This window comes from Durio zibethinus, chromosome 22 (genome assembly GCF_047325235.1).
Source record: "Durio zibethinus cultivar Kanyao isolate XHJ-2024 chromosome 22, ASM4732523v1, whole genome shotgun sequence".
NCBI classification, from domain to species: Eukaryota; Viridiplantae; Streptophyta; class Magnoliopsida; order Malvales; family Malvaceae; genus Durio; species Durio zibethinus.
Window position 1 is genome coordinate 17,626,994 of NC_143183.1, and position 13,255 is coordinate 17,640,248.

A 13,255-nucleotide genomic window follows, 5' to 3' on the forward strand; every position below is an offset into this window, starting at 1 on the left:
AAAGAAATTGTGTCCGTTAGGCATTAGCACGTTTTGCTCTAGTGGCCAACAAGCCCTTAGCTTTTTTTTTTTTTAATAACTATTTTATCCATTATTTTATATTATAAATACAAAATATCTTTATAATTTAGTTTTTATTTTGATTTTTTGTTTAAAAACAAAATAATTGTTAATTTAATGTAATAAAAATATTATTTAATATATAGTTATTATTAATTCCTAATTATTTTTTATTAAAATTATTATTTGATATTAAAATAATTTAATACTTTTTAATAATTTATTATTTTGTAAATATTAAATAATTTAAAATTATTATTATATCTAATTTTAATCCAATACTTTTAATAGCTATTTTTTTTTACAATTTTATATTTAAATAAATATTTTATTACTAATTTTAATTTTACTATTATAATAATTAATCTCACATTCATTAATATTTTTAATCTCATTAAAATTAATCTCATCACCTTTTTAAATGGATCCTAAGTTCCATCACTTATCATTTAACTTGTTCTTGATTTGGATAATTAATTAATGCTCCATTTGAATTCAATTGAACTTGCCGAGACTGTTAAAAGATTTTTGTGCCTGATCAGAATTTAGTATCCAATTGGATGCAAAAAGCAAATAGAAATTGTGCCAGTTGTCACTGATATGTTTTGCTCATATAGCCAACTAGCCAATGCTTTTTTTATTTTTTACTTTTTTAATCCTTAGTTTATATTATAAATATAAAAACATCTTTATAATATATTTTTTTCTTTTGATTTTTTATTTTAAAAATATGAAATAATTTTGTTAATTTAATATATAAAAATATTATTTGATATATTGTTATTATTAATTATTAAAATTATAATTTGATATTAAAATAGTTTAATAATCTAATAATAATTTAGTGATTTTATAAATGTTAAATTATTTAAAATTATTATTATATATAATTTTAATTTAATGTCTTAATGATTATTTTATTTTCTCATTATTATTCATCTAATTATTACCGTTACTTTTATATCCAAACATATATTTTACCATTAATTTTAATTTTATTATTATAATAATTAATCTCACATCCACTATTATTTTTAATTTAATTGAAGTTGATTTATCATTCATTCAAATGGATTATAAAAATAATGGTGGCAACAATATTAATTATTGTAACAATGACATTGAGGTACTATGACAGTAAAATTAAAATTAATAATGAGGTATATATTTAAATACAAATGTAACTATAATAATGAGGTGAGAGTAAAAAAAGATCATTAAGGGTTTACTCTAAAGGTATATTGATAAATTATTTATATACATATTTTAATATTATTTATAATAATTAAAATCTTTAATTTTTCATTCAATCAAAATCTTAATAAATATTATTTATTATGTAATAGCAAATTTTATTTGTTTATTATATAATAAAAATGATTTATTATATTAAATTAATGAAGTTATTTTAAAATTACAAAAAATCAAAATGAAAAAAACATAAAATGAAAGGTTAAATGACATGAAAATTATTATAATTTTAGGTAGCATTTTGTATAATTTTCAAGATCATCATGGCAATTTAATTATGACAGTGACTTTATTATTAAGATGATTATATCACTCTGAAATCATATTTTTTAATTAAAATAATTAATTCTTAGTAATTAAATATCACTATATTTGGTATTATTAAAAATGAAACATTGTTTTTATGTGAATGTACCAAAATAATCATACATATTATAATAATTATACAAGTTAACAATTTTAATATTATTTAAAATAATAATTTGTATAAAAAATATTACTGTATTTAGTATTATTAAAAATCAAACATTAATTTGTGTGAAAGTACCAAAATGACCATGCATATTATAATAATTACACAAGTTAATAATTTTAATATTATTTAAAATAATAATTTGTATATAAAATATTAGCAATATTTTTTTTAGTTTAGGATAAATATAATTAAATTATTAAATTAAATATATATTTATTGATAGTAATTAGTTTTTATAGTATAAATTATGTCAAAAAATTTGAATTAGAAAATAAAATTGATACATTAAAATCTAAAGATTATATTATTATAAAAATTTTAAAAAATTACACAAAATATTTTCAAATTTGTTACCATGAATATTAATATGAAAATATAAAATAATTACAATTAATTTTAAAAATAAATAAATTTTTAATTCACATATTAAATAGATATTATTGATTATTGTTAATATTTTATATCATTTTATTTCAGTGATACAAAATTTTCATCCTTTTAGATATAAATTAAATTAATTTCTAAAACTGTGAATTAATTACTCTCAATGATTTAAAATTATTATTACATAAAATCATTAAATGATTATTAAACAAGATTATCTAATTATTATTTATAAATTATTATAATTTTTTGAGTGAACATTTCATATTAAACATTATATTAAGGTAAAAAAAAAATTATCAAAATTGGAATGTGAGCTGCGGTTGAAAGAAAAAGATTTTGAAAGGAACTTTTTAGCTCCAGTGAATGACAGGAGGCTACCTTGTCTCATCATTGTCTCTAAACAACGAAACGATGTGATTTAACTCAAAATTGGGAGAAATCGTGTTGTGATTGTTTTAATCGCTTATCCAAATGAGCTAATTAAAAAATGTTAGGTGATTATTTTTTTGCGTTGAGTTCTTAAATTTGCATGTTATGGTAAATATAATTTGTTTATAAGTTAATTTGTTAATGCGATCCTACAAATATTCAAATGTATGACTCTTTTAAAATTTTAAAAGAAAAATAGAAATGGTAGATTAAGTTTGTGATTTATGAATTACTCAAATTTAATTGTTTTTTTTTTATAATATTGTAATTTAATTATTAAATAAATAAAGAATATTTTTATCATTAAAGAGTTATTAAATTAATATAAAATAAGTTGTTGCAAATTATACTTATTTATAAAATATATTTTTAATAATTCAATTTACATATGTTAAAATAAAAAAAAATAGTATTCATTAAAAATAAAAAAAAAAACACATTCAAATTTGCGTTTTAAACCGGTGCCTTGAGTACCGTCTCCACGCCCAACCCGGATAACTGGGAGGGAGGACAGACAAGCAAATTGAAAAAAATAGACCGCCTGAACCCAATTCAAAATTTTCAAAAGGATTTCACTTCTTACTCACTCTATCTCTCTCTCGCCGGAGGCCAAAATATGGATGCACCGCCGATTACTCTAGTAATGGTTCAGGGCCCACGTAAAGGCGAAACTATCGGATTCCAACCCGGATCCGCCATTCTGATCGGGCGAATAACGCGTGGCAACAACGTCCCAATCAAGGACGCCGGAATTTCTTCTAAGCACCTCACAATTGAATCTGGATCGGGAAAATGGGTCCTCCTAGATCTCGGATCCTCTAACGGAACAACTCTTAATTCCAATATGCTCCCTGCCAAAACTCCATTTGATCTCCACGACGGTGATACGTTGAAGCTGGGAGAGACTACGTCGATCTTGATCAAAATCGAAGGCCGTGGAGGCGGCGGAGAGGAGGTGGCAGTGGCAGTCGAGAGCCGGAGGAGGAGGAATCCGCCAAGGAGAGGTAAGGCTTTGAAGAGCGAAACAGAGAGTTTTAATAAAGAATTGGAGAATATAGAATTAGAAAAGAAAGAGAATGTTATAGTTACTAGGAGTAGGAAGAACGAGGATTCCATTAATCGCGGGTTATTTATGCCGAAGGTTCCTGAAAATCAGGAAGCCGAGGCGAAAAGAGGGAAAGGCCACCCTCGTGGGAGGAAAAAGAAGCCGCAGGAAGAAAAATTAAAGGAAAAAGAAACAAGTTTGATAGAAAAAGATGGACTTTTTATCATAAAAGATGAAGTGGATGAGGAGAAGGAGGAGCTGAGTTCTTTGCAAAACGAAGAAATTAATGTAAGAAAAGATGAAGAGAAAGTGGAAGATTCGAAGACCGAGGTTAAGGAGAGTTGTGATGAAAGGATAGAGGTGGATTTGGAGAAGATGACATTAGGGGAGTGGTTTGATTACTTGGAGGTTCATTTGCCGAAGCAGATAATCGAGGCGACAGAGGAGATGATTGAGGGTATGAGGAAGAAAGCTGAGAGGGTTCAGGAGTATATGGTGGAGCAGAAGGAGTAGAGTAAAGCTGCTTTGGGGTACAGGTAGGTATCAAGCACTTTGTTTTGTGGTAATTAATGACTAAATGCAATCTGCTTAATTCTTTTTCCGTTGAAGTTCTAATCTTTTAGCCGATAGGTATTTTTAGTATGATTTCGAATGTTTATATTTCTGCTGCTTGCATTTCTTAGTGTCAGAAATTTTAAGATGATTCTGCAAGAATTGTGCTTGTGTATTGTAGGAGCAGAGCCTTAGTGAACTAACAGAAATATTGTCCTGATGATTTTATTAGATATTGGGATAATGATAAACTTTGATCAACCAAGTGAGCTAGCAGTCCGTGCAGACAATGATTTCATATCTTTATATTTAGTTTTATGACATTGGTATTGTGACTTTACTCTTCATTACAATAATCGAGATAATTGGTTTATGTGAATCTCCAACTGTGCTTCCTGTAGCAATGTATGCTGCGTGCTTTATCTGGCCTGCGGATGCCGTTGCCTATGTAGTTTTACATTTAACAAGGTCAATTATAGCTAGTTTGATGTATGCTAAGAAGGCAATGAGTGTTAAATGCTTTAATTATCTTGGTCTTATAAGATATTTGTGTGAATCAGGGTCATTTTCTTCTTTAAGATATCTGCTAACATGCTTAACTCTCATCCATACTGGAATATTAGTAATTTCAGAGCTTGATGATTGGTAAGTTCTTTCCTCTGAATGAGGTGAATAAAGGCTCTTCTAAGAGATAATTGGAACTTTTTATACAATCTCATTTGCCACAATGAAGTTCTTTTTGTGTAGTATATGCTACCCTACGACTTCCGTTTTAAAGAAAGAAAATCTTACGTCTTCCTCGATGTATATCTTGACAATCTTTAGTATTTCAAAGTTATTAATGCACTTGTAATAGCTTTAACTTCCCACCATGACAACGATGTCTTTTATTCGTGATTACTTGAATTCCATGTCATGCTGCATTAAAATCTTTATCAATCCTTTATGTTTGCTGCTTCATTTACTGGTATTTTTGTGAGGATTGTTGAGAACACACAGATGCCACTTGTGAGGAAATCCAGTAATCTCATATATAATTTAGGATGTTTGGTTTGCGAAATTTAGGAAAGTGTGATATTTGGAATTTTGTTTGATTTTCAAGGTATTTCGTAATTAGATTCAATTATTTGGTTGGAAAAATTTTGGTTTATTAATTCATATATAATTATCATAATCTTTTTGATAAGTTGAAAGCAACTTTTCATTTTGTTTTAATAAAAGAAAATTCAAATAACAAATGAGGCTTTTAGCAGTAAAATTTTTTTTTTAATTTTTTAAAATTAAATATACACAATTATGACATTTAACTAGATATCAAGTTATAATTGTTATATTAAAATATAAAAAAAATTAATTATAGCGTTTGGAAGAGTTAAATGCTTTATTTGCTTTTGTAAATAAGTTAAAAAAAGAATCATTTAAAAAAAGGTTTTATTTGAATTTGTAAAGATCTTGAAAGATTTTTTATCAACCAAAGCCTTAGTAAAAAGAAATATTTTATTTGAATGGGTTTTGCAAATATGTTAGAAGAGTTAAATAAAATGTTTATTCAAATAAATATTTTATTTGCTTTTGTAAAAATTTTGAAAAATCGTTTATTAAATAAGGTATTTATAAAAAAGAAGCGTTTTATTTGAATGGATTAAATATGATGTTTGTTTAAAAAATATTTTATTTGATATTTTTGTAAAAATTTTGAAAAAAGCATTAAATAATATGTTTGTTCAAAAAAAAAAACTTTAATTGATTATCAATTAAAAGATTTAAAAGAAAAAATATTTTAATTGATATTAAAATTAAATTAAAAAAAGATTTTTTTTTTTGAAAAAAAATTAAAATTGAGTTTCAGAACTTGGTTTTTTAATAAGATAATAGATATGTTATAAATTTTTTATTCAAGTTAAATTTAAAAATAAAATAATTTTTTTTAAAAAATTTTAAAATATCACAAAAAATATGAGTATTTGATTTTAAAATTTTGGATATTATTAAAAATTTGATATTTTTTTCATATTAAGATTATTTTAAACTAAACAAGTATCTATTATAAAAATTTTGAAAAAAAAAATTTATAAATTCTTCTTAATCAAATGCACTTTTAATTGAGAAATAATTTAGTTTCGCCAGCAATAATACTACTTTTGTGATGTAACTGCTCGGCAAACATGCATGACAAAATAATATATCAAAATAATATGCGAAAATAGTAGCCAATAAAAACACTAACGTTTATCTGATTCGGCATTCCGCCTATATCACGGACAGAGATGACAAGAAATATTCACTAAATCAACAAGATGAGTGTAAGTGTTTATACACTCCCCAAAAGCCTCACTAACCTATTGCTCTAGAGCTATACTCTCTGTTACACACCCTAGTACCTTCCCATCCCAGTACCTCTATTGGTTCTCTTCTAGGCCCTAGGTATTCTAGGCTTACGGCTATGTTCTCACCTCACCACTCCCACTGCCCCTCACCACTCTCTCCTTACTTGCTACTTCGACCTCTGTAAGGCACCTCTTCTTGGCACTCAAAGACACGCAGGATAAACCAACAGCCTTATTCATAGGCAAAATTTTCGGCCTTTCACTGTAGCAAGCATGGTACTGTACCACGTGGCAATTAATGTACATGAAGCGGGTTGTAGCATAGGCTGAGAATGTCTAAAGTTGCAGCACCGAATCTTCTCCAGAATTCAGTTCTTCCAACTTTCCATCTTGGCGGCACACTGTAGCACGGCTTCTGTCACTGTTTCTGGCTGGCTACTGTAGTTGCGGTGAGACTGTAGCACTTCGTCGGCTCTGATGAAACTCTCATAATTATTCTATTGGACTTTGCATTGCATTATGAAGTCACCAAATTCATAGAGCTAATGACTAGACGATTCTGGTAACTGCTTTCTGTTCATCCTGCAAATTTGTTAATCAAAAGTTTGTTACAACTTGAATTCTGGCATATAGGTTCTAAATGAAACCTCGGTCAAAATCTAAGCGTGCTTTTGAATCCATCAAAATTTGTAAAATTTAACCTAGAGATTTAGTATTCCATTCCTTGAAACATGCTTTCTGTACAACCTGTACATTATGTATATGTATGGATTATAATATTTTTGTAATATTGATTATCAATATATTCAAATTCTGGGAACTTTGATCCATTTTCATATACTTGCTGCTATGTTTATATTTCAAGAAATTGGATGCTATGCCCCCTAAATATGTCAATTAGAAAGCTTTAGAGGTTGGTTCGGTCTACATTCCCTGGAGCTAGTGGCAGGGGTGTTCACAGGTCGGGTTAAAATCGAATTAATAGATCGAATTAAATTAAATTAATTAATTGGTTATTGAAAATAATTTAAAATAATTTAATTTTTGATTAATTTGATTATACTATTAAATTAATTGCAATATGACAAAAATTCATGAAATAGATTGTTTAATTTTATAAAATGGTTAAAAATTTTAACATAATATTTTGATATTTAAATATTTTATTGAATAATTTATTTAATTTGTTGTAAATATGAAAAATTATAAATTTAAAATATAATTTAATTTAAATATATTTTATTCTTTAATTAATTTAAAGTTTAATTAAATCAATTAAATTAAATTTGATCAATTAAATTTTTAAAATTAATAAATATGATTAAAATTTTAAAATTAATAAATATGATTCAATAAATAAAATATTATAATAAATTCTTTAATTTAATTTTAAATAATTTAATTTAAAAATAATCAAATTAATAGAATGAACATCAGAGATGCTTGTGATTTCAAATTGTTGGTCGCAAATTGTTCCGATCAATCTTTTTCTTTGCTTTCAGCTCTTGGTACATCCCTTATGATTTACAAGAGAATTGAGCTTTTACTATCATTCTTGGCGTGACTGTCAAGAAAAAAAAGGCTTTGAACTCTCTTATACTGAGTTGAACCAACAAAAAGCAAAAAGGACTTCATATATTGTAACAAACGTGATTGATTTTGTCCTAATGACAATTTACAATTTACAAATATTAATATACTCAATTATCACGAATGAACTTTACCTGCTCAGGCGCACTATTTTTTTGATTAGTTAATATGTGATTGAAATTATCATTAAAAATTACGTGGTTGAGAGGATTTATATTTGTAATATTTAGAGCATATTAGAAATTAAAAAAAAAAAAAAAACCTTTACCTGCCCAATTCCAGTCAACTTTACTAGGCCGCTAAAGTTTACCAAGTAATTGACTGATAACATCATCTGTATCTCTTTCTGTTCCAAAAGATTGTCAATGATGTCTGCAAGCAAACGTTTGTAAGAAAATTCTTTCATTGCTTTTTTTTTTTTTTTTTTTTTATTAACTTTCTCCCCACGCATATCTCACCTGTGATCAGATATAAGAGAAGGAAATGTTTTCTTTTTTGAACTGAAAAGCAGCAGACCAACTGGGGAGCAAAGAGAGCTAAGAAGCAATGGCAAGCTCGAGCTCCCTCCCTCTCCATCTCTGCCATGTCAACCGGTTTACAATGATCATCAACAGGTCACATGCACTCCTCCATTCAATCGCCATAGTTTTCTTGATATACTATAGGGCTTCTTTCCTTTTCCAAGAAACCCAAAACAGAACCACACCCATTATACCATGGCTTGTAGTTTTTTCCTCTGAATTGATTCTTTCTTTCATATGGCTCCTTGGAAGAGCTTATATTTGGCGTCCTGTTTCTCGGACTTTATTTCCAGAGAGACTGCCAAATGATGACAAACTTCCAGCCATTGATGTTTTTATTTGCACCACGGATCCAGATAAGGAGCCTACAGTTGGGGTTATGAATACTTTGTTATCAGCTATGGCGCTTGATTATCCACCAGAAAAGCTTCATGTGTATCTTTCTGATGATGGTGGTTATGCTACAACTTTGCATGGTATCAGGGAAGCCTGGAGATTTGCAAGGTGGTGGCTTCCATTTTGCAGGAGGTATGATATCAAGACAAGGTACCCAGAGGCTTATTTTTCAAGAACTGAGGATGACGATTCTGACTCCAAAAGTTCAAATTTCATGGAAGAAAGGAAAAAGATCAAGGTTTGTTGACAAACAAATAGCTTCTACTTTTGCTACTCAATTTGAAGTTTGGATGCTTATTGTCTGCCAAGAAAATGATGATTGATACAGGTAATTTTTGGTGCAGGAAAAGTATGAGCTGTTCAAGGAACGTGTGACAATAGCTAGAGAAGATAGTAAGCTCATGGAAATAGGTGTTTACACTGCAAGCAACCACCCTTCTTGCATTGAGGTATTTTCGTTCCAGATACGTACATATACTATGGCATGAGTGGGTATAATGATTGAAGACTTTAAGCACAGGATGAAAATGACTGAAAGTGCATGATTTATTCTCACTAGATAAGGAAAATGATAAGGACAGTTGTGGCTGCAATGTATTGCACCTCAATGTCATGTAACCCAATTGCAGCTGTCCACGTGGTTCGTTCAACACCTCTTTAAGTTTAAGGGGTGGATTCTTGCTTGACAGTGATTCAAATCAACTTATAATTGTATACTTTTTTTTTTTGCTACAAAGGAGGTTAGAGCCGCTGGAAGCCACCTCTCTTAAAGGGTGGCCACATGAACCGGGTTCCGTGATTGTATACTTTAGCAATGACATGAGTGAATACTTAAGTCTGTGCAGGGGATCACCTGTAGCATTTCATCTAGATAATTGAAGTCTGGAGAAACAATATTATACGAAGATAAGTAGTTGAAAAATAGTATTAAATGTTGTCAAATATTTTGCAGGTGATACAAGAGTATTCGAAAGAGGGATTGCAGGAAGATCAAATTAAGATGCCTCTTCTTGTCTATGTTTCTCGTGAGAAAAGGATTTCTCAGTCCCACCACTTCAAGGCTGGAGCCATCAATGTCCTTGTATTACTCTTTCTCTCTACACACACACATATATATATGACATCTCACATCTCTCTCTTTATATACATGTTTACTGTCACATCTCTCTCTTTATAAACTCATATTTTTTACTTCCAGCTTCGGGTCTCTGCAGTGTTGAGCAACTCTCCTTACATTCTAATGCTTGATAGTGACATGTACTGCAATAACCCAACCTCGGCTAGGCAAGCAATGTGTTTCCACTTAGATCCTGAGATGTCACCGTCTCTTGCATTTGTGCAGTTCCCTCAGACATTCCATGACATAAGTAATAATGATATCTATGACAGTGAGGTTCGATCAGCATACACGGTATGGCAGTACAAATTTTGGATAGATTAAGGCCTGAACAGAAACAAAATCTAGATTGAACTTGATGATAATGAAATTGACGTTGAATGATTGCAGATTCTATGGCCCGGCTTGGATGGATTGAAAGGACCAGTACTGTCTGGCACCAATTTTTACATTAAAAGGGAGGCATTATGCAGCAATTCTATTCATAAAGGTTACTTTTCTCATCAAATGTCTAGCTTCATTTTCTTCTTTCTTTTTTTTCTCCCTCTTTATATTTATGGGATCCATTGTTTTTCCACTTTCATGAAACATTGAATGAAAATTATTTTTGCAAAACTAACAGGTATTGACCTCAGACAACTTAAGAATTCTTTCGGCCCTTCCAATGAGTTCATTAAATCCCTTCGTCGAGACTATAAGCCTAATTTAAACAATGATGGAGAAGTTTCAAACATGTTGCTGGAGGAGGCCATAGTTTTAGCCTCCTGTTCCTATGAAGATCATACAAAATGGGGTAAAGAGGCAAGTATATATTACTATAGTTTATCACAAAGAACTCATTCAATTATTGTAGCGATGTCATGAGGTAAAATTTTCTTCGATATCAGGTAGGTTTTCTGTATGATGCGGTTGCGGAAGATTTCCTTACAGGGTTCACTTTACAATGCAAAGGATGGATATCGGCATATGTTGCTCCATCAAGGCCCCAGTTCTTAGGAACTTCTACCACAAATTTGAGTGACCTATTGATTCAAGGAACAAGATGGGGGTCTGGGTTGGTTGATGTAGCTATCTCAAGGTTTAGCCCACTCTTATACGGACCACCAAGGACATCTTTCCTTCACAGCATGTGCTATGCAGAGCTTTCGTTGTTCCCTCTTCTTTACTGCCTGCCTCTTTGGTGCTTTGCCACCATCCCTCCACTATGTCTGCTAAATGGCATTCCTTTGTATCCGGAGGTAAGTTGTTAAGAAAAAGACTACTCAAAATTTCCAATATTCTCTTCACTTGTTTATTGTCACTCAAAACTATGTAAAATCAGTAGATTTTTTATGCAGATCATGAACTTCTATGATATTTTCATTATTGATAATAAAAAGTACTGAAATAGAATCCGAAGTTTAGTTGATTTAGTTAGTCATTTTTAAAATCAGACATATAAAAGAATTTTAAATCTCAATACTTGTAATCTCTTCTCTTATCTCTAGATTACATTTTCCTTGAAATGATTTAGTGAGACTAAAAACAAAAAGTAAGTATTATTGTTGATGCTGACTTTATCTTAAAAATCTTACAAATCCATCGGACCCCTTGTTATCTTGCAATATTAAAAACATAATACAGAAAATGACTTGCCCTGGAGCTAATATTTTCCCTTTTTTTTTTATCTGACAGGTATCAGATCCATATTTTGGTGTATTCTTGTTCATTTTCCTATCAGCCCTTTCTAAGCATTTACATGAGGTTCTCGTAACAGGAAGGCCAATTCGTAAATGGATAAATGAACAGAGGATATGGATGATAAAATCAGTTACATGCCATTTATATGGAAGCTTGGATGCTATACTGAAAAAACTTGGCCTGAGGAAAGCCAGTTTCTTGACAACCAATAAAGTCACCGACGACGAACAAATCAAGCTGTACCAGGAAGGTAAATTTGATTTCCGGGCATCAGCCATTTTTGTTGCGCCATTGGTTACAATAATACTAGTGAACTTGGCATCACTTGCTGGGGGAGTTGTTAGAATGATGGCCATGGGAGGTGGTTGGAGAAAAATGTTTGGACAAGTTTTACTCTCGTTTTACATAATAGTCATGAATTATGCAATAATTGAAGGGATGGTAATAAGGAAGGATAAGGGTCGCATTCCTTCATTTGTCAATGTGTTATCTGTTGTATTTTCATTGATTTTCTTGTCATTGGGATCTATTATCACTTCTATTTTATTGTGAGCTTAACATGATCATATTCGTAGGTAATGTTAAGTGAATGTTGTATTTTTAATTATTTGTATTTGTATTCGTATCTCCATTCAAAACCATCTGAATCAAACTTTTTATGCCTCAAAGTGCCAATTTAGCTAACACTATTTTATCCTATATAAGGTGAATTAAAAGGAATAAATTTTTATTTTCATGAATAATAATTAAATAATAATTGGAATATCTTTTCGGTACGAGGATGTAGAAATTTGAACTAACTTTTGAATAGGAAAATATACACATCAATCACTAATTCAAATGTTCATATAATAATTAAAATGTTATAAATAAAAGTTAACAATATATATATATATATATATATATAAGTCCTTTATTCTTTTAAAAAAAGTCCTTTATTAATTCAATAAAGTATTTTACTTTTATTCGAGATAACTCTCAAATTATTTGTTTGGTTATTAGATCTAATAATTTATGTATTTATATCATATATAATATTAATAATTTATCTATTTATATCGTGTTTTATGTGATAACATAAAAATATTAAATATATATTTTTTGTTGTCAAATTCATATATAATTTTTATTAAAATTTTAAATCATGTCACATTCGAATTTTTTTTATGTTATTTTTATATCATATTATTATATTGTGTTTTATATTGTCAAACTTACTAACTACTTTATGATGAATTGAGTCAATTGATCCTACTCAATTTTTGAAAATAAATAATATATATGTAATTAGTATAAATGATTAGTATTTTTTCTATTCTGGCACCACTAAAATTTATCAAAATTTATTGAAAAAAGGGTTAAAAAATAAATTTTATTTTCATTTTTACATTCATTTTAATTTAAAAATTTTAAAAATTTTCTTTC

The 13,255-nt window shown here is 29.0% G+C and overlaps 2 protein-coding genes across 2 annotated transcripts; both read left to right on the forward strand.

The window, feature by feature from the left end:
- The first annotated feature begins 3,072 nt into the window (after nt 1-3,072).
- On the forward strand, nt 3,073-4,578 carry LOC111307375 (uncharacterized). The gene is made up of 2 exons (XM_089751661.1): nt 3,073-4,183; nt 4,432-4,578. The coding sequence occupies exon 1, from the start codon at nt 3,219-3,221 to the stop codon at nt 4,158-4,160; it is 942 nt and encodes a 313-aa protein (XP_089607787.1). The 5' UTR covers nt 3,073-3,218; the 3' UTR covers nt 4,161-4,183; nt 4,432-4,578.
- Nucleotides 4,579-8,606: 4,028 nt separating this feature from the next.
- On the forward strand, nt 8,607-12,498 carry LOC111307376 (quillaic acid 3-O-glycosyltransferase CSL1-like). Its single transcript, XM_089751836.1, has 8 exons — nt 8,607-9,271; nt 9,378-9,482; nt 9,986-10,114; nt 10,232-10,444; nt 10,541-10,640; nt 10,773-10,955; nt 11,042-11,388; nt 11,825-12,498. The coding sequence occupies exons 1-8, from the start codon at nt 8,663-8,665 to the stop codon at nt 12,380-12,382; spliced, it is 2,244 nt and encodes a 747-aa protein (XP_089607962.1). The 5' UTR covers nt 8,607-8,662; the 3' UTR covers nt 12,383-12,498.
- The last annotated feature ends 757 nt before the right edge of the window (nt 12,499-13,255 follow it).